The sequence below is a fragment of the Zophobas morio genome, unplaced genomic scaffold (genome assembly GCF_036711695.1).
Source record: "Zophobas morio isolate AGI-343-1 ecotype UQ-CSIRO unplaced genomic scaffold, CSIRO_AGI_Zmor_V1 ptg000012l, whole genome shotgun sequence".
In the NCBI taxonomy this organism is placed as follows: Eukaryota; Metazoa; Arthropoda; class Insecta; order Coleoptera; family Tenebrionidae; genus Zophobas; species Zophobas morio.
The window spans coordinates 1,604,954-1,631,624 of NW_026972117.1; the positions used below are offsets into that span (position 1 = coordinate 1,604,954).

The 26,671-nt window shown below is 32.4% G+C and overlaps 2 protein-coding genes across 6 annotated transcripts in view; both read left to right on the plus strand.

The window, feature by feature from the left end:
* The window catches only part of LOC135127548 (glutamate receptor ionotropic, kainate 2-like), a 193,332-nt gene that overhangs the window by 132,962 nt on the left and 33,699 nt on the right, over positions 1–26,671 (plus strand). For 2 of the 5 annotated variants that reach the window (XM_064054002.1, XM_064054000.1), the window contains exons 8-9: positions 7,918–8,121; positions 25,223–25,426. In XM_064054002.1, coding sequence (XP_063910072.1) covers positions 7,918–8,121; positions 25,223–25,426 — 408 coding nt within the window. Of the gene's footprint in view, positions 1–7,917; positions 8,122–24,921; positions 25,126–25,222; positions 25,427–26,671 lie in introns of all 5 variants that reach the window. The other 3 variants (XM_064053999.1, XM_064054001.1, XM_064054003.1) reach the window with 3 other exon arrangements.
* LOC135127554 (cysteine-rich venom protein-like) lies at positions 14,957–16,096 on the plus strand. The gene is made up of 3 exons (XM_064054021.1): positions 14,957–15,499; positions 15,543–15,612; positions 15,663–16,096. The coding sequence occupies exons 1-3, from the start codon at positions 15,018–15,020 to the stop codon at positions 16,050–16,052; spliced, it is 942 nt and encodes a 313-aa protein (XP_063910091.1). The 5' UTR covers positions 14,957–15,017; the 3' UTR covers positions 16,053–16,096.

Below are 26,671 nucleotides of genomic sequence, written 5' to 3' on the forward strand. Positions count from 1 at the left end.
TTAAAACAGAGACCTGAAATCTGAAAACTGTAAAATCGAGAACTTAAAGAAATAAAAATTCACAATTTAAATTAATGATTACCTTGGCGCCTCCAACATTTTCATCAAAAATTGACGGAAATTTTTTCAAGATAACAAATATGTGTGCTAATTCTCACCACATTATTTGAAATAACTGAGAAAAAGCAAATATTTGCAATTAACCTAATTGGTCTAATCAAATAATCTTGTTTCCAATCTGTGCCTGACTTGTTATTTTGATCAAATATAATTCAAAGAAAGAATACAATTTCTTCCAACACATTTAATTTCAAGTATAGGCTCATTTTCCAAATCAGACATATCTTACGAAGTACTAACCCCGCCCACCCGCCCTCTATTTTCTTAAAAACTATGTCATTTGCCAAGATCAGTCTTATCTGAGAAAATACTAGCCCCGCCCACCCACCCTCTATTTACTTAGAAGGTATGTTATTTTCCAAATCAGTCATATCTTAAGTACAAGACGCTGCAAAAAAAAGAACGACGAAAAAACGGACAGAAAAAAATGCCCATATAGAAAGGGACCAAAAACAAAAAAGGGACAAACAAATGGCTTTAAAAGGCGGCAAAAAAGGCAAGAGAAAATTAGGCAAAAAAGGGCATTAAAAAAAAGACTAACTAAAGGTCCACAGAAACTACAAGAATAAACTGGAAAAAAACACGATAAAAAAAGGAACCGCAAAAAAGGGAGATAAGAAGGAGCCTAAAAAACCACCCTAATAAGCACGAATAAAAAAGTGGCATAAAAGGACGGCAACAAAAACAATTTTTTAGCTCGAAAAGCGTCAAAAAGAAGAAGAAAAGCGCCACAACAAAAGCGACAAACATAGAGGACCAAAGACGCACCAAAAAACGCCAAAAATGGCGATAGAGAAAAGAGGAGAGCAAAAAACGTGTACAAAAAATGGTTACAAAATATCCAAAGAATGAAAAGGCAACAAAAGCAGACAAGAAAAGGCAACAAAGAAAGACGACAAAAAAGTGACAAACAAATGGCATTATAAAAAGAGATCAAAAAATGCCCCAAAAACAAGAAAAAATACCAATGCAAAAAAGAGGGGACAAAAATGGTTAGAAAAAAATTTGAAAAAAAAATGGGAAAAAATTAAAAAAAATGTAATAAAGAAAGGAAATCGAGAAATACGCGACGAAAAAAGACGACATATAAAATGGGACAAATAATCAAAGAAATAGGCGATAAAAAGGGGAACTCAAAAAATGAGCTATAAAAATAAGATTAATAAAATCGGCAAAAGAATCTCATAAAAAAGCAGCAAAAAGGAGGACGATATAAAAAAGGCCAAATAAACGCATTAAAAAAAAATAGAAAAAAATGCAAAAGGAAAAAAAATTTCAAAAAAACGAACGATAAAAAAGAGAGGCCAAAAAAATTCGATAAATGAATAAGCAAAAAATGCTATTAAAAAACCGACAGTAAAAGGACAATAAACTAATGGCTACAAAGGACGACAAAAACGCCTCCAAAAAATGGTTCCAAAAAAGAGGCAAAAAAAAGAAACGGCAAAAAGGACCACAGATAAACACAACAAAGAAAAGCAACAAGAGAATGACGATGAAAAAGGGAGACCAAAAAATGCAACAAAAATAGGACCATAAAAAAACCTAAAATCGGGGGTAAATAGGAACGATCAAAAGCATAAACAAAAGACGAAAAAAAATAACTCGTAAAAAGAAGACAAAAATTACTACAGAAAACTCCACAAAAGGGCAAAAACAACGGTACAAAGTACGACAACTCAGAAAGACCACAAAAGAAGTGGCAATTAAAGGTACACAAATATGACAAAAAAGCAATAATGAACCAGAAAAAAAGGTAAAAAATGTGATAAAAAGACGAAACGTTAAAAAACAAAACAAAACAGCTGATGACGGAATAAGCCAAAAAAATCTGAATGTATTTAGAGGTATCATTACGTGATTTATTTATACGACAATTTCTTTTCTAGGCTTTGCGTCCTCTCTCATAGCTTTTCACTTTTTTTATTATCGTTTCTTGAAAAGCCAGACAACAATGAAACATAATAAAAAAAGGCGACAAAAAGGGGAAACAAAAAAATTACATTTGTTAACAACTATATTATTTTTAAGCTAGATGTTTTATATTAATTTACAAATTATTTAAATCTGGTAGAAAAATTTACAAGAGATTTTGGCTCCCAATGGAACATAAAATCGCAAAACTGGTCAAAAACACCCAAGTGCATCAAAAAAATTCACAATTTCGGGATACCTGATATTTCGTTGTTTCATAATCAAAGATCCACCATTATTTTGCAATTATTGAAAAATTCGAGAACGATATCACTCAGACCTTAATATTTGTTGTTGGTTTTTATGAGACCCCTTCTATAAGATCCGTGAAACTAATTACCTCCGTCAGCGACACCCCTAAGAAGTTTGTTTCGAGGCGCCAAGTTCGCAACCGAATACACGTTGTGGCAAGTACTCGCAACTAAATGCTAATGAGTCTAATGAATCAACAAATTTGAATGTTATGTGGTAACTCTGCGCGTAACTTGATCCTTCTGCGAATATCGCTGCGAGTTACAGCCGCTTACGAAGGTAAATCAGTTAAGAAAGCAGTTAAAGTCAATTTAACAATAGACGAAGACATGAGTAACACTTGCGACGCAGCAGCTGTGATTGATGTTCGAGGAGGCGCTGTTCCACCCAGTAATAACAACAAAGCGGCGTCGCCTCAAATCCGTGCCCTGAATCGCCAACCCCCGATCTTTAAACTTCGTCAAAGTCGAACTAATTAAGTCGACAAGTTTTTTGCCGCCGCCCCCGAATCGATCCCCGTCCCAGCCGCTTAACATAACATTTAACGCGTTCATTTTTTCACGGATTAAGTTATTAGAACGCTCCGACCCAAAAATCACTTCGACCATGCTAAACGCCGCAGAAAAAAAGAATATTGCGAGTTTTATTGCCGGCAATTAATCTTCACATCATGAAAACTTGGCCCGGGCTCTTACAGATCGCATTATACTTAGGTGTTTTATGAAGCAGAATCGACCCAAAAACATGTTTTTTCTAGCACACGTTTCGGCTTTTATTGAATTCGGGTCCTTGATTCGGAATACATTCTCTGGGTATGACACGTCTAATCAATAGTGGGACTTGGAGTTGACCCAAAAGTTCCGAGGGGAATTTTAATCGGCATAAACATGCGAATAAATTCGGCCTGAAAGGTGGTTTTTCGGAACAAATTGAGTTGTGAACAGTTACTAGTTTGGGGTCGCAAAAGTGCTCGTTGAATTAAAATTAGACACAAAAGCTGCAAAAACCCGGAGAGGAACAACCGAGACGTTGTTCAAGCGAACGCTTCGTCGTCCTTAACTTCTCTTGAATATGGTTTATGGTTAGTCCAGTTAGTCTCGGGCACCAATTTTTCACGGGGTGCGCTCAACTGGTCAGAAATTAATTCCAGGGGTCAAGAAAATTTCAACGGTGAAATAAATTTTATTTTACGTCAAAAAGTTACAAAATTTGAATCAAAAACCCTCCCTATTTTTAATAAAACACTTTTCAAATTCAAGCAAACCTTCTCTGCCCACGTCCGTGTAATTCCATTGTTTATGGCAAACTAAAATAAACACTATAACTATTATTTTCCTGTGAAGAACACCGTCGTAATAAGACCCCATTAACACAGGGTCTACGTTGTTACAAACTACTTAAGTACAGGGCAAGTTCGTACATTAATACACACTCAACCACACGTAATTCAACTCCGCAACTCCACCGAGCGTGTAATAAAATTGCTACAAGGTACTGTCTGCGATAATTCGGTCTAGTTTCAGGTGTGAAAATTCCGCCCGCTCCGGCAAATTCTTAATAAATTCCAAAGTCATTAACTGTTCGATAAGCTCGACTAATTCACCACTAACAGCAATAACTTCATCAAAACTTATTTGTACTCCGGTCGCGAACAATTTATGCCATAGTCTCCCAGTTCGCAAACACTTCAGATATTCATTGTACTTCCAGTTCGATCGCTCCGGCTAATGGTTTTGTGAGTTTAACGTCTGCAAGTCGAATTCGCAGGAAGCCCTCGCATCTTGAGGAGAGCTCGCTCCGACAGCACTTAATTTATTAACATATTAGGCGCACTACACACGCCACCAAGTAGCTCGCTCCGGCTTAATTAAGCGAAGAACAAAAAATCGGCAAAAGTATGACGCGTTTTTCGCCGAGTTAATTAACTGTCACATAACTTTCCCGACGACGTTTGTATGCTCGTCAAGAGCGTGTACGTCCGACGCATAAACAGCGCTCGAGCAACTAAATACAAATTATCATAATAACGGCTGTCAGCTAGGCAATTTAAAGGATTTAAGAGGAAGTTTGCAGCGAAATGTACGTTTTCGTGTACTATTTATCCGCTTGTTCGTCGAGATAAACTGCGGGATTTGGGGAGTGCGTGACATTTTTTGCCAACTTGGCTTAGCAGTTTTCGGGATTAAGCAACTTTTTTCACTCGGGTAGTGGAAATGGCGCGATTATCAATCTTTTCTTTATGTTTAAGCGGCAAGCGAAGCGAATTCGATTGTCTGGTACAGGGCAGAGATGATAGAGGGGAGTGTTTAAACTAAATTTCGAACAAGACGTATTAAATTGAAATTATAAAGAAAATTAAAATTTTCTCAATGTACACAGTTTTTTACTCAATTCAATTTTAAATTTTCAAACACGTAATTTAAAACAAATTTCACATTGTTTTTACAAGGATTATTTTCTTTACTTTAAGAAAAAAAAAACCAGTAGAGATTCTGAAACTTCCAAGTTCTAATTTTACTTTACAAAATACCTGAAAATCCAACTTAAAACGATTTATGAAAAAATCTGAATGTCTGATTTTTTTTAAATTTTAAAGTTTCTTTCTGGGGTTTACTTTTGAAAATTGATTATTCCATAAGATCGAAGTTTGTTACCTAAATTAGTATTTATTTAAAAATTACAACAAAATCCTGAGTTTCGGATTTGTTTTCAGTAAACCAAAGCTTGAAGCTCATAAAAACAGAAAAATAAATCTCATTTGGTGAGTTGCTTTCTTTATTTTCTACTTCTCCTGAAAAAAATGAAAAGTTTAGTGGCTGCGCCGGGAAAGCTGGAATTATTTCACCAAACTTTGGTAAAACTATAAAAACCTCTCCACACATTTCCACACATTTCCCTCCAAAAAATATTGTTGTTAATTATTATTGATTCACAATAATTGAGATATACTACTTTCCGTATTCCTGTCTCTAACATTTTTTTAATAAACAATCGTAAATGGATTCTACCAGACTATTCAGTAATAAGTTCAGCAAGACCTGATTAAAAACACAGCAACTTTTTTTATTATTTTACAAGACCACTAGTAATTTGAAAATGTGGCCTTAAAATAAACATAAAACTGTGATTCTGACAAATTTTCCAATAGAATAGACATATTTTCGGATCTATTCCAAAAATTTTAATTTTTCGTAGAAAAATGGTGGAGGCGCCGGGATAATTAATTTTAAACAATTTTATTCTGAGAGCTTCTCTGTTTGAAACCTTATTTTTTTGTAAAAAATAATATATTTCTATATGTCTGAGCAAAATAAAACAATAAACAATTACTTGAACTAAGAGAAAATAGCTGCGACTGTATCAGTTTCGTTGTTCAAATTTTTTTCCACAGAAATGATTTTTCCAGATTATTTAATAAGGTGCCCTTAAAATAAACATAGAGCTGAGAAAATTTCCGACAGAGTAAATACATTTTCGAATCGATTTAATTTTTTTTCTTTTATGGAATGTAATTGGTGGAGGCGCCGGGATAACTAAATTTAAAAATTTGTAATCGTTACCAATACTTCATGTGAAATCAGAAATAATAGATTTCTATATATTTTTAATTACTTGAACTAAGACAAATATTACCAGTAATTATCAGTTTGGTTGTTCAAATTTTGCTTTTACAGAAATTGATTTTTCTAGATTATTTGAAGTGGAACCCTTAAAATAAACATGGAGCTGTAGTTTTGAGAAAATTTCCGATGGGACACACACATTTTCTGATCGATTTTAATAATTTAAATTTTTCGTATAAAAATGGTGGAGGAGCCGGGATAACTAAATTTATCAATTTTTAATGGGAGAACTGCTACAACTACTCAGTTTGAAATTTTAATTTCATAAAAAATGATGCATTTTTCATATATTTCAGCAAAATAACATTGTAAAAATTACTTGAAGTAAAATAAATTAGCAGCACTGTATCAGTTTAGTTATTCAAAATTTTTTCAACAGAAGTAGATTTATCTGGATTATTTGAAAAGGAGCCTAAACATAGAACGGTAGTTTTGAGAACATTTCCGTCAGGATAAACCAATTGTCGCATGCACTTAAACAATTTAAATTATGTTTATTTTTGAAAAATGGTGGAGGCGCCGGGATAGCGAAATTTTACTTTTACATACACTTAGTTTGGAACCTTATTTTTAAAAGAAATAATGCCCTTCCATGTATCCCTCAATAATATAACGCTATAAACAGTTACTTAAAGTTAAAAATTATTTTTCATAAAACAACTTTGTTGTTTCATTTAAAAACTTGGCAAGAGTACAGGTGTTTTAAATCTCGTTTTTTTGTAAATGTAATTTAACTTGAAGACACTTAAGTGTGTAGTTCACCTTATAATATGTTCGAGCTTCACTGACATATCCTTCCTAAGACCCTAAATTAAACTTTGGTGGATATGGAGGGAAAATTTCAGGCTAGATTTCATCAAACTTATATTAACACACAAACTTCTCTATGCAAACTTAATTAATTAGTATTGATTACCAATAATTGTGATATATTCTTATCGTATCTGTTATTTTAAATCGAATTTTTACAACACCGTTTAATTTTATTAGAAAATCCGAAACAAATTAAAACCTCCCCAGCGCCCTCACTTCGATAACGTAAAACACGGGCTAAATCACCCCAACTACGTCTCCATCCAAGTACTCGCTAAATAAACACATTAAATAACATTTTTAATTAAACCCGAAAAATCCCTACTTCTAAATTTAAAATTAAAACACCCTAACTACTTTCCAGTAATGCAAATACTAGAATTTATTATTTTATTCATGAACTCTGGTAGCGATGGCGCCCCGTCTCCACCTCCCTCGCACCGACCCTCCCCCCACTATAAACCCCTGCGCCCTTATTCTCCCACTCTCCCGACCCGCATCGCATAGAAAATAATGACACATAAAGCCCAGATATTGATGGATTCAACCAAGTTTATTACGAATCCAGAAGCCGCAAGACAAACAAGGCGCATAAAAGCGGGACTTTTTCGCCGCAATTACAATTTAAACGACAAACGTTTTTCGAGCAAATCGATTAACGCCACTATCCGATCCAACTTTCGCCATCTCTCATCTCGGGCTTCATTTTCATTAAAGTTCTGAATGATCGCCAAGTAGCAATGACCGAAAACATTTGTCACGCCGCTTTTTGCACAAATCTAATTAATGATTTATCGCTCCGAGCGTCGATAGACGCTTTTTTCCGGAGGAGTGTCTCCGGAAACGTCCCGACGGCCGCTACATGGGAACGCTTTTAAATTCCGGCTGCCCGGAAGGAGTTTGCAACTGGACCCAAAGCGAACAACGATATTTTGGCAGGTGTGGTTTCGCCAACTTAGCACAAACTTATCCATATTAACACACATTACAGAGCTACGATAACATGCGATCCAGCACCTGGTCTTTCTCATCGAAGTGAGCAACTTTTTCCTCGCAATTAATAACAATCAAACGTGGGCTTTGTTGGCCGGTTGAAAAATTACCCCGGAGAATTAATTCAATGGCATTGTTCCAGGTGGAATTCAAAGGTCTCAGCGGTCCTATAGAATTCAAGGAAGGCCGTCGCATTCAGTTCAAGCTCGACTTACTCAAACTGAAACAGCACGCACTGGTCAAGGTCGGGGAATGGCGCCCTGGGGCAGGGGTCAACATCACCGACCGGGCAGCGTTCTTTGATCCCGGAACTATGAACGTAACGCTAGTCGTCACAACCATACTGGTAAGAGAATTCGCAACACGTAGGGGATGCAGTGCGCTCTTGCTTTGTGAATGTTATAGCTGTGCTTGTGCATGCAGGGTTGAGGGTTGCCGGAATTGATTTAGGGGTTGTAGGCTGAAAACGAAATTTTTAATTTTAAAATGTGTCTAATTTCGCTGCGTCAGCAACATCAAACTGCGCTAACTCAACGACGCACTGCAAAGATGTATTTTTCGCGCCAACCCGTATCGAAAAAGTCAAAGAGCAACACGTATTTACTTTCCATTAGCAAATCCCGCGCGTTTATGTTTACTAAACGAAAATTCCGCAGATTTAAACTTTTAACCATTTAATTACGGCAAGTCAAGCTAGCTTTCGTTCTAATGCATACAACCACATATTATATTACGTTCCATTTTCGTCATAAGCAAGAGTTCCGGCCCCAATCTCACTAAAAGCAAAGTTCTGAAAAAATCTCAGCCGTCTATAATAAGGTAATAAAAGTAGCGTCTGCAAAAAATCGCATTTATGGCGTAATATAAACCACAATGAAGACGAAATGCGATGTAGGTGGCCAACAAAAACGTAAATTTACCTCGGCCAGGGTATCAATTATGCATTTTCTCGGTCTCTCCTCGCGAGATACGCATCCACTTTAATTACGTTTTTGTGTATCTTGTTCTTTTCCGTGTTAACGTGGAATTTCAGTGCCCGAGTCTGGAAGTTGCGAATCATTTATTTACGGGATTAATCCTGTTTGTTTTTTACAAGTTTCGGAATCGGCTGCGAATTTTGCTAGCGGATGCGATATCCGAACGGTTTCCAAGAGGCGGATTTATTTTCTTGTTGGTTTTAATCGAGAAAAAGCATTACTAATAAGGAGTTTCGGTGATGTGTAGAAATCCAACGTTGTGATGAAGTGCAAGTTTTTCAAAACGTTCTGGCAGAAGTTGTGTGACATTGTGTATTATGAAATAATAATAATCAACTCTAAACTTTTGTTTCGAATCACATATTGATTCATCTCCTTTTTAGTAAATATGTTTCTGTATTTTTCTCCGTCGAATTTCTTTTTCCTTTTCCTTTTAAATTATAAAATGTTCTTCAATGTAATGTTCACAGACCTTGTAATGATTGAAAGTTAGTCTGCATGGCTTACGGCAGGAGTACAATCCAAAATAATTAAATAATTCATTGACTTTATGCTTTTTTATTATTATTATTATAATATCTCTTGTTCTTTGTGCCAAAAAAAAAGACAAATATTAATCGTGTTCTAAAGAAAACTATATATTTTGAGTAAAAAAGAAATCCGCCCCGATCTCAGTTGTGATGAATTTTTCGATTGACGTCAGACCGAGGGGCGGAGCGTAATTGCTAATTCGATATTTCCCCACAAAACATGTTGTAAGTTTCTTGTCGTAAAAGGAAGATTACGTATATTAAGAAGAAAAGGGCAAAATTTAAGCCCCGCCCACCCGCCCTATCTAAGTTGTGATGATTTTTTTATTCGTCGTGAGCCTGAAGGCGGAGCTTAATTGCATAATCCTTATATCTCTAGAAGAAATTACCATGTAAGACATGTATTTGGGTATAGTGTTGTGCAAAGACTACTATGTAACTATATAAGTAAAAATTAAAGGCAAAGATTAAGCCCCACCCATACCTGCCCAGATCTAACTAGTGTTGAAGTTTTCATTCATTGTCACACAAAGGGGCGGAGCGTAATTGCAAAATCCATATTTGTTACATGTTTTAAGTGTTTTGTTGGGAAAAGAAGAGTACGTATATTAATAAAAATAAGCCCCGCCCACCCGTCCTATCTCAATTGTAATGATTTTTTTATCCATCGTGAGTCCATATTTTCCTACAAAAAATACTATTTTGAACATATTATTATTAATGTGTTCTTTTGCAAAAACAAGGAACTGAAGACATGTTTAAAATAGTCAATTTTTGTGAAGAATAATTTTGCAATTAAGGTCCTCCGCTCGGTCTGATAACGAATGAAAAATTCACAATTGTATCGGGACTGGCGGGTCGTGCTTATTTTTTTTTTTAACTAAAAGTGTGCACCTGAAATAAGTTTTTTATTTACTGCCTTAAAAGCATTGGAAAAAAGTATATTGCAGAAATACCATTTAACTTCTTTTTAATTCTCAGATTTTACAGTTTTTTTATTTAAAAAATAACTTCACTATTTAACATGCGTAAATTATTTTCTTAAAAAAAATTATTTTGTAAATAACGCTGTTCGCTAGTGCAAATTTACGCAAAATTTGGTAAAATGTTGAATTCGATTGTTCAGACAAGCATAATAAACCAAATAAATCCATGAGTCTCAAAAACAGCTGCTTCACTCCTTACGTAAAAACATATTTAGAAAACAAAGCACAGAAAATATTTCTAGAAAGTATTATTTTACAAAAGCAAATAAAACGTATGAAAAGTAATCAAAAATATTGACTGCAGAGTGTTTTTTCTTAATTTTACAGTAAATTCTTAAATTATTGAGCTTCCTATCAATTCTTTGATGTAATGAAACGACGCAGACATAGAACTTATTTGTCTTTATTTATAAACTAAATTGTTATAATAAATAACTAGTACAACTGACTGAACAATATTAAGAGTAATCAGTGGAATGAAGAAGGGGTGGGTGGGTGGGGCTAAAGCTTGCTTATAAAAGATTCTGAATGAAAAAATTAAACTTAGCCCCGCCCGCCCACCCGTTCTCGCATTTTTTTCTTCAGAAATAAGAAATAAATGTTATAAGAAATCAATAGTACAACTGACTTAACAATATTAAGAGTAATCACTGGAATGAAGAGGGGGTGGGTGGGTGGGGCTATTGCTTGCTTATGAAAGATTATATATGGAAAAGTTAAATGGTAAATTTTTTTGAGAAACACAGGTTTCGCAATTATGCTCCGCCCCCCGGCCCACGACTAATAAAAAATATCATCAGATTTGTGACAGGGTGGGTGGGCGGGGCTTATATTTTGCCTTTTTTCGTTTCTTACTTACTTATCAGACCAGAAATGCCAAGTGCAGTTCACTTTAGGTCATTTCTTAAAAATGTATGGACAATTTAGTTCTCCTAAGGTATAGGGGAAGTTATGCTGTAGCAAATAATCAAAATTTCTTAGGAATAAAAGATTTACCAAAAGCAAAACATTCCCATAGTTTGAAGGCAAGTTGTAGTAGAAAAAAGTGCGGCATAATTATTTCCATATATCAATTCTAACTTTCTAAAGACTTCTTCATAAATATATAACATGATTTTCGTAGCGATTTTCCACTAAACGTTTAACTGAAACCTGAAAAATGGTAAATAATTTTGTTTCCCAATAATACCTACCGATTCTGGGCTAAAACATACAACTGGAGCAAATTCGCAGCATCAAGCTATTTTAGCATCACTAGTCATTTTCATTGTACTTACATACTGTTTTATTAAAAAAATATTAGGCACTATCATACTATCATTTATGACAAATCATATGTGATTCAAGCTTTACTGTCATTTGGACACTTTTCAAAAAATTTATTTTGTCAAACCATGGCCGACTAGTATAGATTATGGCCTGTCCAATCGACAAATGGAGTTTCAGATGAGGATGTAGAGAGCCATATATAAACTTTTTACCGTGCCATTAAATACGCGGGTAACTTTAAGTGTGTGTCAAATCAGCTGTTCAGGAATCAATAAATCAGTGATAAAATGAAGCAAAAAAATATGGATATCAACGAGTACAAGAAATAATAACATCCCTCGGATAGAAAATCAATCAAAAGGGAGTTAAACAAAACTATTCCTTATGAAAGCTTGCACAGCACCAGAAAACTAACAGTCTGCTTGTTGGTTTGGTACTACATTGTTCTATAAGAATATAATGTAGCTTATTTTAAAAATAAATAAATATTTAAATGCCATTTTATTCGTCTCTTCGTTTCTTACCTACAGTAAACTAAATTTTCAAACAAAGTACTTTCGAACAAAGACAAATGAAAAGCAAAAAGGGGCGTTTTCACGTACACACTTAAACTTGAGAGACATTGTTTTATTATAAATTATCTAAAATGTACATAAATAATTTTAATTTTTAAAGCATTAAAATATGAGAATCTCGTGACACTCTTACTCCCCGAACGTAAGCCAAAGGGGTATTAATCGAATCCACCGGGCGACTGGCTACTTTTATGTCTTCTCGACGTTTTATGCCTGGAATACGAAAAAATAGGTACGTCTTCCGCTTCCGTCTGTCTGTTTTATGCGTGTATTAGGATTATCGTGTAGATGGTCAAACGCTAACCAAAATTTGGCTAATCGTCCCCACCAACAATAGGATGACGCCATCTCCAAAATTAATATTAGTAATTGCTGTTTAAATTTTATAGAATAAAATACTACTACATTTGTCGGTAATGAATCCGTGTTAGTTTTCGGAATTTTTCGAATTATCAATGTTTCGGGTTTTCGATGTTCAGATTTTTCAATTTTTCGTTTCTGCAATTTCTTGATTTTTAAATTTTTTGATTTTTCAATATTTCAATTTTTCCCATTACCATTTCTTGATTTTTCGATGCTTATATTTTTCGATTTCTCGATTTTTCAATTTTCCTTATCTCAGTTTTTTGATGTTTCAATTTAATTTCCTGATTTATCGACTGATTAATCGTTTGATATTTAAGTTTTGGGATTGTTTCATTTTTCGATTTCTTAAATTATAGACTTTTCAATCGTTCGTTATCTTAGTGTTTCAGTTTTTCTTCGATTTTTGTATTTATCAATTGGTCAATTTGTTCGAATTTTTCGTTTCTTAAATTGCTCGATTTTTAAATTTTTAATTTTTTCAATATCTTAATTTCTGGGGCTTCGAAATTTGCGAATTTCCAATTTTTTTATTATTCGACTTTCAATTGCTCAATATTTTGATTTTCCCATTTCTTGATTTCTCAATATTTATACACATTTCTCGACTGCTCGATTTTTCGATTTTTTAGATTTTCAATTATTCGGTTCTTCAATTTTTTGATTTCTTAACTTATAGACTTTTAGATTTTTTTAATCTTTCGACATGTCAATTTTTCGATGATTCAGTTTGGGAATTTTCAGTTTTTCGACTAAATAATAATAATAATAATAATGATTTTATTTCCAGAGAGACAAATACATTTGTATGGAAATCGTCAGTATAGAAAATAAAACAAAAAAGAATACATTTACAAAGACATAAATCAAACTAAGAATTCATTCACTGTATACAAACACTTCTTAACTAAATAATATTTTAGCTTATTTTTAAAGAGCCGCAAATTTGTAGTAGCTGTAATTTCCATAGGTAACCTATTATACATTTCTAAACCTGATACAAACAAACAATTTTTACAAATGGTTTTTTTCTTGAATGGAACATGAAACAGATTTTTTTGTCTTGTATTTTTGTCATGGATTTCATAATTTTTCCATTTTTCAATTTTTCGACTTTTCAATTTTTCAATTTATCAGTTTGTTCGAATTTTGGGATTTTTTAGTTTCTCGATTTTTCAATTTTTCGTTTCTTCAATTTTTCATTTCTAATTTTTCTGATTTTTCATGTTTAATTTTTGGCGCTCTTAAATGTTATTGGAATTTTCGATTTTTTGATTATTCGACTTTCAATTTTTTACATTTTTCAATTTTAAATTTTTCACTTTTGGGTATTTCGGTTTTTCAGTTCTTCAATTTTTCTTCGATTTTAAATATGGTTTACTCAAAAATTCGTCAAGTACATATGCAGTGAGATCCTTCCTTGGAATAACCTAAAATAAAATGGTCATTTAAAAAATAGTAATACCTGTTCCTTTCAGTTAAACAATTTCAGAAATTAAAAAAAAGCATCCTCTGGCAAGTTACCCTTGTTAGTATTTTATTCTACTTCGATTACTCCACTAGAAAAATTTCAGTCATCACCCTTGGTCCTCTCATTCTAACTCTAAATCAGATTCACCTAGTGAAATAGTAATGAAAGGAGGAATGTCTCCATATGAAAAAATTCCCATATATTTTTTCCAGGATTCCAAAATAAGTTTTTCACAATGTCCACACACACGACAAATAAAAAAATATATTACAATTAAAATAGGGTGGGTGGGCGGGGCTTATATTTTGCTTCTTTTTTAACATACGTAGCCTTCTTTTCACAACAAGAAACTTAAAACCTGTTGTAAATAGTAAATTTTTGTAGAGAAATATTATGTATCTTTAATTACGTTCCGTCCCTTGTTCCAGCAACGAATAAATCACAATTGAGCACGATAGATAAATGTTGCCCTTTTTTTCTTAGTAGTCTTCTTTTCACAACGAGAAACTTCAAACATGTTCAAAATGGTCAATATTCGCAGGGAAATTAGGATTTTGCAATTAAACAAATCCTGCCTCCATGCGCACGGCGAATAAAAAATCATCACCATTGAGATAGGGTGGGTGGGCGGGCGGGGCTTAAATTTTGAGCAATAACTTCAGGTGTTCATTTTTGGGCGCCCCACTTCCTACTTTTCGCAAAAGGCAACCAGTTTCTGCGAAAAGTTTTATCGTTCGGTCGAATTCGAAATTCTTCCATGCGGGCCTGCAACGATTAAGTCCATTCACCATCAACTTTGACCCCATTCCGACAATAAATCTGAACCAGGAAAACTTTGTGTTCTAAACTGTAAGCCATGGCATCACGAATAGAACAGATTTTTTTGTTGAAATTCGTAAAACAGAAAACACGTAAGACAAAAACGAAAATCGGATAAAGCATAATGATGTGAACAACTCTGCTTGTCAAAAAGTGTAGGTAACTGCCAGAAAGGAGGCCCTGTACAAAGTTTCATTACGTCAAATTTGCCACATAAAAACGTAACTCTCACCCTCCTCGAATTTTCTGAAAATGTTTCCAACTCTGCCAGCTATCCTTCTAACTCTCCTCGTAAACTCCATCGACAATCAAGGATTCGACCCCAGCAAACGCGATTATTGCGACTACAAGTGCCACGAAGGCTTTCCTAACGAGGAAGTTCACATCGCCTGCAAGTGCAGCATCCTACCTGAGCGCGAGGAGATCTTCGACGAACTCATCCCCTTCCGAGAGATGGCACTGACATTGCACAACGAAATCCGCAACCGGGTGGCCTCCGGCGAGGCCCTCGCGGACACCCCCCAGCTCAAAGAGGCGTCGGATATGATGGCCTTGAGCTACGACATGGAGTTGGAGTACTACGTCCGCTGCAACCTCGGCAAGTGGGGCACCATCCCGGGGTACCACGACCACTGCGCCCACCCCAGCTACGCCCGCACCAACGGCCAGAGCATCGTCATGGACGAGGAGAGAGAAATAGACCTGCCGACTAATAAAGACATGATGAACAAATGGTAAGTTGGGTTTTTGCGTTGCGTATTCTCACCCCTGTTGCAGGTACAGCGCGGAGTACGATAAGCTGAACGACAGCTTCACCGTTAGCAACTACACCCTGACTGGAGCGCAAGTAATGGGTGGTGAGGGCGGAGATGGCTTGAGGTAACTCGCCTGTTTCAGTGGACGAAGTTCGGGCATCTGGCGGCTATGCTTTGGTCGAGGACCAACAGGGTGGGTTGCGCCAGGGGTTGGTACCCTAAGGACGTGTTGAAGTACAATTTGGCTGTGATGTGCGACTATGCCTCGACTCTGCCGGTCGAGGATGGTGCTCCGGTGATATGGAGGGAGATCTACAAAGTGGGAAAGTCGTGCTCGGCGTGCCCTGACGGACACAGTTGCAACGCGAAGTACCCGCACTTGTGCGGGGAAATTGGGCCCATCCCGAAGGACGCCCCACCGCATATACCGCCACGAGGGAAAAACGGCGGCGTGAGTGGAATAATTGCCAATGTGAAGATTGTTTTCCTGCTGCTTGTTGGTTTGGTACTACATTGTTCTATTAGAATATAATGTAGCTTATTTTCAAAAATGAATAAATCATTCGTCTCTTCGTTTCTTGCCTATTAGTGACAACTCAAAAATCGTCATGAATTTTGTGACTTTCATTTCACGACAAGAAAACTGGAAACATGTTTGTTTTGTCAACTTAAAAAATAAAAATATCAATTATTTCACATCGATTGTGTGTTCGCAGACGTTAAATATGTCACGTTGTGCACGATTACATTGAAAATAAACGTTTTATCTTTGGTTGTGGTGTTGTTGTTGTTGTTGCTAGAGCGATATTCTATTTCATTCGATAGCTTCCAAACTCAATAAACAACTTTGCGAGACCATCGTACATATCTCAATTAGTAAACTAAATTTTAAAACAAAGTACTTTCGAACAAAGACAAATCAAAAGCACAAAGGGGTGCTTTCAAGCACACGCTTGAACTTAGGAGCGACATTGATTTATTTTAACTTATCTAAAATGCAAATGAACAATTTTAATTTTTAAAGCATTAAAATATGAGTATCCCGTTACACTTTTAGCCAAAGAAGTATTGATAAGAGTCCACCGGGCGACTGGCTAATTTTATGTCTCCTCGACGTTTCATCACGCCTAGAGTACGAAAAAATACTGTTCGGATTTTTATCAGAATTTTATACGTGCATTAGGATTTTCGTGTCGATGGGAAAACGCTAACCAAAATTTGACTAATCATCCGCACTAACAATAGGATGACACCATGTCCAAAATTAACATTAGTGACTGCTATTTAAATTTTCTAAAATCAAAGACTCTTGCATTTGTCGATGCTTTGATTTCTCAACTTTTCGATTTTTCAATTTTGAGTTTCTTCAATCTTTTAATTTATATTTTTTTTGATTTTTCAATATTTTCATTTTTGGTGTTTCTAAATTTTCGAATTGTCGATTTTTTGATTATTCGACTTTCGATTTTTTGGTTTTTCGACTTTTCAATTTTTTTATTTTTCAATTTTTCGTTATTTCAGTTTTTCGATGTTTCCATTTTGGGATTTCTCCGTTTTTCGATTCTTTAATTTTTGAATTTTTCGATTTAATCTCCTGATAGATCGACTGATCAATTTTTTGATACTTAAGTTTTAGTATTCTTCAATTTTTCGATTTCTTAAATTTCAGATTTTTAGATTTTTCTCGACTACTCGATTTTTCGATTTTCACAGTTTCAATTCTTCAGTTTTTAGATATTTCAGGTTTTGGTTTTTTCGATTTTTCGACTTTTCGATTTCTCGATTCTTCAATTTTTCTTCGATTTTTGAATTTTTCGATATGATTTTCTGATATATGAACTGATCGATTTTTCAAATTTTTGTCAATTTTTCGATTCTTCAGTTTTTTGTTTTCTTAAATTATAGACTTTTAGATTTTTCAACCTTTCGATATCTCAATTTTTCGATTATTCAGTTTGGGAGATTTCAGTTTTTCGATTCTTCAATTTTTCTTCCATTTTTCATTTTTTCGATTTATCAATTAATCACTATGTTCGAATTTTGGCATTTTTCAATTTCTCGATTTTTCAATTTTTGCGTTCCTTCAATTTTTGCTATTTTTCGATAGTTTAATTTTTGGCGGTTCTAAATTTTCGAATTTTTTGATTATTCGATTTTCGATTTAAGATTTAGGATTATTCAATTTTTCGATTCTTCAATTTTTTGATTTCTTAAATTTCAGATTTTTAGATTTTTCAGTCTTTCAGTACCTCAGTTTTTCGATGATTCAATTAGTTCTCAATATATTTCTCGACTACTCGATTTTTCGACTTTTCGATTTCTCGATTTTTCCATTTTTCGTTATCTCAGTTTTTCGATATTTCAATTTTGAGATTTTTCAGTGTGTCGATTCTTCAATTCTTCTTCGATTTTTGAATTTTTCGATATAATTTTCTGATTTATGAATTGATCGATTTTTCAAATTTTTGTCAATTTTTCGATTTTTCAGTTTTTTGTTTTCTTAAATTATAGACTTTTAGATTTTTCAATCTTTCGATATCTCAGTTTTTCGATTATTCAGTTTGCGAGATTTCAGTTTTTCGATTCTTCAATTTTTCTTCCATTTTTCAATTTTTCGATTTATCAATTTTTGCGTTCCTTCAGTTTTTGCTATTTTTCGATAGTTTAATTTTTGGCGGTTCTAAATTTTCGAATTTTTTGATTATTCGACTTTCGATTTTTCTATATTTTGATTTTCCCTTTTTTGATTTTTTCATGTTTATATTTCTCGACTACTCATTTTTTCAATTTTCAGATTTTCAGTTCTTCAATTTTTCAGATTTTAGATTTTTTAATTTTTAGATTTTCAGATTTTTCGACTTTTCGAATTCTCGATTTTTCAATTTTTCCATATTTACGATGTTTCAATCTTGGGATTTTTTGGTTTTTGGATTCTTCACTTTTTGAATTTTTCGATTTAATCTACTGATTATCGACTGCTCAATTTTTTTATATTTAACATTTAGGATTATTCAATTTTTCGATTGTTCAATTTTTTGATTTCTTAAATTTCAGATTTTTAGATTTTTCATTCTTTCAATCTCAGTTTTTCGATGATTCAATTAGTTCTCAATATATTTCTCGACTACTGGATTTTTCGATTTTCAGATTTTCAATTCTTCAGTTTTTAGATAATTCAGGTTTTGGTTTTTTCGATTTTTCGACTTTTCGATTTCTCGATTTTTCCATTTTTCGTTATCTCAGTTTTTCGATATTTCAATTTTGAGATTTTTCAGTGTGTCGATTCTTCAATTCTTCTTCGATTTTTGAATTTTTCGATATAATTTTCTGATTTATGAATTGATCGATTTTTCAAATTTTTGTCAATTTTTCGATTTTTCAGTTTTTTGTTTTCTTAAATTATAGACTTTTAGATTTTTCAATCTTTCGATATCTCAGTTTTTCGATTATTCAGTTTGCGAGATTTCAGTTTTTCGATTCTTCAATTTTTCTTCCATTTTTCAATTTTTCGATTTATCAATTAATCACTATGTTCGAATTTTGGCATTTTTCAATTTCTCGATTTTTCAATTTTTGCGTTCCTTCAATTTTTGCTATTTTTAGATAGTTTAATTTTTGGCGGTTCTAAATTTTCGAATTTTTTGATTATTCGACTTTCGATTTTTCTATATTTTGATTTTCCCTTTTTTGATTTTTTTCATGTTTATATTTCTCGACTACACATTTTTTCAATTTTCAGATTTTCAGTTCTTCAATTTTTCAGATTTTAGATTTTTTAATTTTTAGATTTTCAGATTTTTCGACTTTTCGAATTCTCGATTTTTCAATTTTTCCATATTTACGATGTTTCAATCTTGGGATTTTTTGGTTTTTGGATTCTTCACTTTTTGAATTTTTCGATTTAATCTACTGATTATCGACTGTTCAATTTTTTTATATTTAAGATTTAGGATTATTCAATTTTTCGATTGTTCAATTTTTTGATTTCTTAAATTTCAGATTTTTAGATTTTTCAGTCTTTCAATCTCAGTTTGTCGATGATTCAATTAGTTCTCAATATATTTCTCGACTACTGGATTTTTCGATTTTCAGATTTTCAATTCTTCAGTTTTTAAATATTTCAGGTTTCGGTTTTTTCGATTTTTCGACTTTTCGATTTCTCGATTTTTCCATTTTTCGTTATCTCAGTTTTTCGATATTTCAATTTTGAGATTTTTCAGTGTGTCGATTCTTCAATTCTTCTTCGATTTTTGAATTTTTCGATATAATTTTCTGATTTATGAATTGATCGATTTTTCAAATTTTTGTCAATTTTTCGATTTTTCAGTTTTTTGTTTTCTTAAATTATAGACTTTTAGATTTTTCTATCTTTCGATATCTCAGTTTTTCGATTATTCAGTTTGCGAGATTTCAGTTTTTCGATTCTTCAATTTTTCTTCCATTTTTCAATTTTTCGATTTATCAATTAATCACTATGTTCGAATTTTGGCATTTTTCAATTTCTCGATTTTTCAATTTTTTCGTTCCTTTAATTTTTGCGAATTTTCGATAGTTTAATTTTTGGCGGTTCTAAATTTTCGAATTTTTTGATTATTCGACTTTCGATTTTTCTATATTTTGATTTTCCCTTTTTTGATTTTTTCATGTTTATATTTCTCAACTACTCATTTTTTCAATTTTCAGATTTTCAGTTCTTCAATTTTTCAGATTTTAGATTTTTTAATTTTTAGATTTTCAGATTTTTCGACTTTTCGAATTCTCGATTTTTCAATTTTTCCATATTTACGATGTTTCAATCTTGGGATTTTTTGGTTTTTGGATTCTTCACTTTTTGAATTTTTCGATTTAATCTACTGATTATCGACTGCTCAATTTTTTTATATTTAAGATTTAGGATTATTCAATTTTTCGATTGTTCAATTTTTTGATTTCTTAAATTTCAGATTTTTAGATTTTTCAGTCTTTCAATCTCAGTTTTTCGATTATTCAATTAGTTCTCAATATATTTCTCGACTACTGGATTTTTCGATTTTCAGGTTTTCAATTCTTCAGTTTTTAGATATTTCAGGTTTTGGTTTTTTCGATTTTTCGACTTTTCGATTTCTCGATTTTTCCATTTTTCGTTATCTCAGTTTTTCGATATTTCAATTTTGAGATTTTTCAGTGTGTCGATTCTTCAATTCTTCTTCGATTTTTGAATTTTTCGATATAATTTTCTGATTTATGAATTGATCGATTTTTCAAATTTTTGTCAATTTTTCGATTTTTCAGTTTTTTGTTTTCTTAAATTATAGACTTTTAGATTTTTCAATCTTTCGATATCTCAGTTTTTCGATTATTCAGTTTGCGAGATTTCAGTTTTTCGATTCTTCAATTTTTCTTCCATTTTTCAATTTTTCGATTTATCATTTAATCACTATGTTCGAATTTTGGCATTTTTCAATTTCTCGATTTTTCAATTTTTGCGTTCTTTCAATTTTTCCTATTTTTCGATAGTTTAATTTTTGGCGGTTCTAAATTTTCGAATTTTTTGATTATTCGATTTTCGATTTAAGATTTAGGATTATTCAATTTTTCGATTCTTCAATTTTTTGATTTCTTAAATTTCAGATTTTTAGATTTTTCAGTCTTTCAGTACATCAGTTTTTCGATGATTCAATTAGTTCTCAATATATTTCTCGACTACTCGATTTTTCGACTTTTAGATTTCTCGATTTTTCCATTTTTCGTTATTTCAGATTTTCGATATTTCAATTTTGAGATTTTTCAGTCTGTCGATTCAATTTTTCTTCGATTTTTGAATTTTTCGATTTAATTTTCTGATTTATAAATTGATCGATTTTTCAAATTTTTGAGTTTTAGAATTTTTCAATTTTTCGGTTCTTCAGTTTTTTGTTTTCTTAAATTATAGACTTTTAGATTTTTCAATCTTTCGATATCTCAGTTTTTCGATTATTCAGTTTGCGAGATTTCAGTTTTTCGATTCTTCAATTTTTCTTCCATTTTTCAATTTTTCGATTTATCAATTTTTGCGTTCCTTCAGTTTTTGCTATTTTTCGATAGTTTAATTTTTGGCGGTTCTAAATTTTCGAATTTTTTGATTATTCGACTTTCGATTTTTCTATATTTTGATTTTCCCTTTTTTGATTTTTTCGTGTTTATATTTCTCGACTACTCATTTTTTCAATTTTCAGATTTTCAGTTCTTCAATTTTTCAGATTTTAGATTTTTTAATTTTTAGATTTTCAGATTTTTCGACTTTTCGAATTCTCGATTTTTCAATTTTTCCATATTTACGATGTTTCAATCTTGGGATTTTTTGGTTTTTGGATTCTTCACTTTTTGAATTTTTCGATTTAATCTACTGATTATCGACTGTTCAATTTTTTTATATTTAAGATTTAGGATTATTCAATTTTTCGATTGTTCAATTTTTTGATTTCTTAAATTTCAGAATTTTAGATTTTTCAATCTTTCAATCTCAGTTTTTCGATGATTCAATTAGTTCTCAATATATTTCTCGACTACTGGATTTTTCGATTTTCAGATTTTCAATTCTCCAGTTTTTAGATATTTCAGGTTTTGGTTTTTTCGATTTTTCGACTTTTCGATTTCTCGATTTTTCCATTTTTCGTTATCTCAGTTTTTCGATATTTCAATTTTGAGATTTTTCAGTGTGTCGATTCTTCAATTCTTCTTCGATTTTTGAATTTTTCGATATAATTTTCTGATTTATGAATTGATCGATTTTTCAAATTTTTGTCAATTTTTCGATTTTTCAGTTTTTTGTTTTCTTAAATTATAGACTTTTAGATTTTTCAATCTTTCGATATCTCAGTTTTTCGATTATTCAGTTTGCGAGATTTCAGTTTTTCGATTCTTCAATTTTTCTTCCATTTTTCAATTTTTCGATTTATCAATTAATCACTATGTTCGAATTTTGGCATTTTTCAATTTCTCGATTTTTCAATTTTTGCGTTCCTTCAGTTTTTGCTATTTTTCGATAGTTTAATTTTTGGCGGTTTTAAATTTTCGAATTTTTTGATTATTCGACTTTCGATTTTTCTATATTTTGATTTTCCCTTTTTTGATTTTTTCATGTTTATATTTCTCGACTACTCATTTTTTCAATTTTCAGATTTTCAGTTCTTTAATTTTTCAGATTTTAGATTTTTTAATTTTTAGATTTTCAGATTTTTCGACTTTTCGAATTCTCGATTTTTCAATTTTTCCATATTTACGATGTTTCAATCTTGGGATTTTTTGGTTTTTGGATTCTTCACTTTATGAATTTTTCGATTTAATCTACTGATTATCGACTGTTCAATTTTTTTATATTTAAGATTTAGGATTATTCAATTTTTCGATTGTTCAATTTTTTGATTTCTTAAATTTCAGATTTTTAGATTTTTCAGTCTTTCAATCTCAGTTTTTCGATGATTCAATTAGTTCTCAATATATTTCTCGACTACTGGATTTTTCGATTTTCAGATTTTCAATTCTTCAGTTTTTAGATATTTCAGGTTTTGGTTTTTTCGATTTTTCGACTTTTCGATTTCTCGATTTTTCCATTTTTCGTTATCTCAGTTTTTCGATATTTCAATTTTGAGATTTTTCAGTGTGTCGATTCTTCAATTCTTCTTCGATTTTTGAATTTTTCGATATAATTTTCTGATTTATGAATTGATCGATTTTTCAAATTTTTGTCAATTTTTCGATTTTTCAGTTTTTTGTTTTCTTAAATTATAGACTTTTAGATTTTTCTATCTTTCGATATCTCAGTTTTTCGATTATTCAATTTGGGAGATCTCAGTTTTTCGATTTTCAATTTTTCTTCCATTTTTCAATTTTTCGATTTATCAATTAATCACTAAGTTCGAATTTTGGCATTTTTCAATTTCTCGATTTTTCAATTTTTTCGTTCCTTCAATTTTTGCGATTTTTCGGTAGTTTAATTTTTGGCGGTTCTAAATTTTCGAATTTTTTGATTATTCGACTTTCGATTTTTCTATATTTTGTTTTTCCCATTTTTGATTTTTTGATGTTTGTATTTCTCGACTACTCATTTTTTCAATTTTCATATTTTCAGTTCTTCAATTTTTCAGGTTTCAGATTTTTTAATTTTTAGATTTTTAGATTTTTCGACTTTTCGAATTCTCGATTTTTAATTTTTCCATATTGAGATATGGATGTTTCAATTTTGGAGTTTTTTGATTTTTTGATTCTTCACTTTTTAATTTTTCGATTTAATCTTCTGATTATCGACTGCTCAATTTTTTTATATTTAAGATTTAGGATTATTCAATTTTTCGATTCTTCAATTTTTTGATTTCTTAAATTTCAGATTTTTAGATTTTTCAGTCTTTCAATATTTTAGTTTTTCGATTATTCAATTAGTTCTCAACTTATTTCTCGACTACTCGATTTTTCGATTTTCAGACTTTCAATTCTTCAATTTTTAGATATTTCAGGTTTTGGTTTTTTCGATTTTTCGACTTTTCGATTTCTCGATTCTTCAATTTTTCTTCGATTTTTGAATTTTTCAATTTAATTTTCTGATTTATCAATTAATGAATTTTTCGATATTCGAGTTTAGGGATTTTTCAATTTTTCGATTCTTCAATTTTCTGATTTCTTAAATTCTCGAAATCTCAGTTTTTCAATGATTCGACGTTTGAATTTTCCAATTGTTCGATGTCTCAACTCCTCGCTTTTTCGATTTTCCGATTTTTCTATATTTCTGTTTTGGGATTTTTCATTTTTTCGATTTTTCAATTTTTTCACAATTCAATTTCATTTTTTTGAAATGTAAAAAAATTGGTAAATCGAAACAGTGAAACATCAAGAAAATAGAAAATCGAAAAGTCGAAAAACCACCTAGAAATCAAAACATCGAACAATTGAAAAATAGAAAAATCAAAAGAACATTAAAATAAAAAATTGACCTATCACAAAATTGAAAAATTCCGGAACTCGAGTATCGCTAAATAGAAAAATCAAAATGTCGAAAAATTTGAAAGTCGAAAAGTCGAGCAATCGAAAAATATGTAAGAAGATCGAGAAATCGAAAATTTGAAAAAGAGAGAAATCAAAAGAACGAAAAGTCGAAAAACTGAAAAAACGATTCTGAAACCACAAGTGCAGGATTATCTTATTTCCTATAATTTAAATAACATTAACTAAGGTAAAATGTGAACAGAATTTTATTAAACATCAAAAACGACTTAGGAATTGAAATTCCAAGGGACTAAATATTACACCTTTTTAATTTTTCTATTCCACGAAATTAAAAAAAAAATTGACAAGTAACCAATATTTCAGCCTATAACCCTACTCTGGCAACTTAAAAAAAAAAACCCTAGCAGACATAAACTTCCCCCCTTGCATGTGCATGCCCCCAGGACGACCCCTTCGTCATGCTGCGCCGCTCCAAGAACCTCACCGGCAACCGCCGCTTCCACGGCTTCTGTGTCGACGTCCTGGAGCGCATCTCCAGCGAGGTGGGCTTCGACTACCTCCTGGACCTCGTCCCCGACCGGAAGTACGGCGCACGCGATCCCGTCACGGGCCAGTGGAACGGGATGGTCCGGGAGCTGATGCAGCACGTAAATACTCTTCCCGATTTTCCCTGCACGTTTCCCTGCTTGGCTGTCCTGCCGGTTTGCGTAGATCCGGGTAGATTAAAGCCCCTTTTCCCGCTAGGAGCAGCCGTACGTTATGCTAAAGACGCAGGACCACCTGGTGGGCAACGAGCGCTACGAGGGCTTCTGCATCGACCTGCTGCGGGAGATCGCGTCGATGGTAGGCTTTGAATATAGGATCGAGCTTGTGCCGGACAGCAAATACGGAGTAATAGATTTGGAAACGGGCGAGTGGAATGGCATTGTCAGGCAGTTGATGGATAAGGTGGGTTCGGGGGCGGGGCGGCGCGGACACGGGTTGGGGCGGGGAAGGTTTGATTTAGTGTGGGAAAAGGGGGCGGGTGGGGAGGGGAAAGGTGCTCAGCGGTAACGGTGTGTGTGGTAATAATGAGGGGTTTTTTAACTAAATCGGTGGTGGAAAAAATAAACACAGCATCGTGATCTCGAGAATATTTCCGAGAAAAAGTATGTCTAAACGAACGTTTTTCAAAAAATTATCATTTTTTTAATTACCTTGACAAACCAAAAAATTCATAAATTTCAGTGGCGAATTTTCAAGGACTCGTTTTTTTTTTTATAAACATCTAGTTTTCTTCTTTATTTGAAGAAATGCACTGCAAATCGATGCAGTTGTGTTTTCTTGGGGAAATTTAAACTAGGAATAACACACTTTCGAACCGTCGTGTTGATCTGAATTTTTTATATGAAAGTGCAGTGAAAATCGATACAACACTCTTATTTTAAAAAAAATTAGAGTAGGAATAACAAACTGTCGAACCGATCTTTTTTATCTCACATCGTTTTTTATAAAAATGGTGGAGGCGCCGAGATAATTAAAATTTCAAGAATTTTAAAAACTCAGAATGAATTTTAAAAAACTCAGAATGAATTAAAAAAAAAAATTTCAAATGAATTTCACCAATTATTGTTTTTTTTTTTTTCATAAACATGTGATTGCCATTATCTTATTTTTTTTTTAATAAAAATGGTGGAGGTGATGAAATATTAAAATTAAAAAATATATTTATTTCAAGAATTTTTTAAAAAATCGTCAAATATTTCACGGAAATAACAACCTTCTTCATTTATTTTGAGCACGAGACCAAGAAAGTAAGCATTCATTAATTTCAACGACGAATTTTCGGATGAATTTCCTGAACTTTATTTTTTTTCGTAAACATGTAATTTTCTCTGTTATTCGAGGAAATACAGCATTGTTATCTAGAGCAAATTTAGACCAGGAATAACACACTGTCGAGCCGTTCTTGTTGATCTCAACTTTTTATATAAAAATGGTGGAGGGGCCGGGATAATTAAAATTTCAAAAAATGTAATTTCATCAGTTTTTAAAAAGTAATTTAATATTTCATTGAAAATAATTACCTGCTTCATTTATCTTGACATCGAGACCAAAAAATTAACCATTCATTACTTTCAACGGCAAATTTTCGGATGAATTTCACTAACTACATTTTCTTTTTCATAAACATCAAATTTTCTCTACACACTA

Excerpts from the sequence above, each read along its gene's own strand:
- LOC135127554 (XM_064054021.1), top strand. The coding sequence starts at position 15,018 with ATGTTTCCAACTCTGCCAGCTATCCTTCTAACTCTCCTCGTAAACTCC. Across the intron at positions 15,500-15,542 it reads AAAGACATGATGAACAAATG|GTACAGCGCGGAGTACGATA; the intron begins GTAAGTTGGGTT and ends CCCCTGTTGCAG. Across the intron at positions 15,613-15,662 it reads ACACCCTGACTGGAGCGCAA|TGGACGAAGTTCGGGCATCT; the intron begins GTAATGGGTGGT and ends CGCCTGTTTCAG.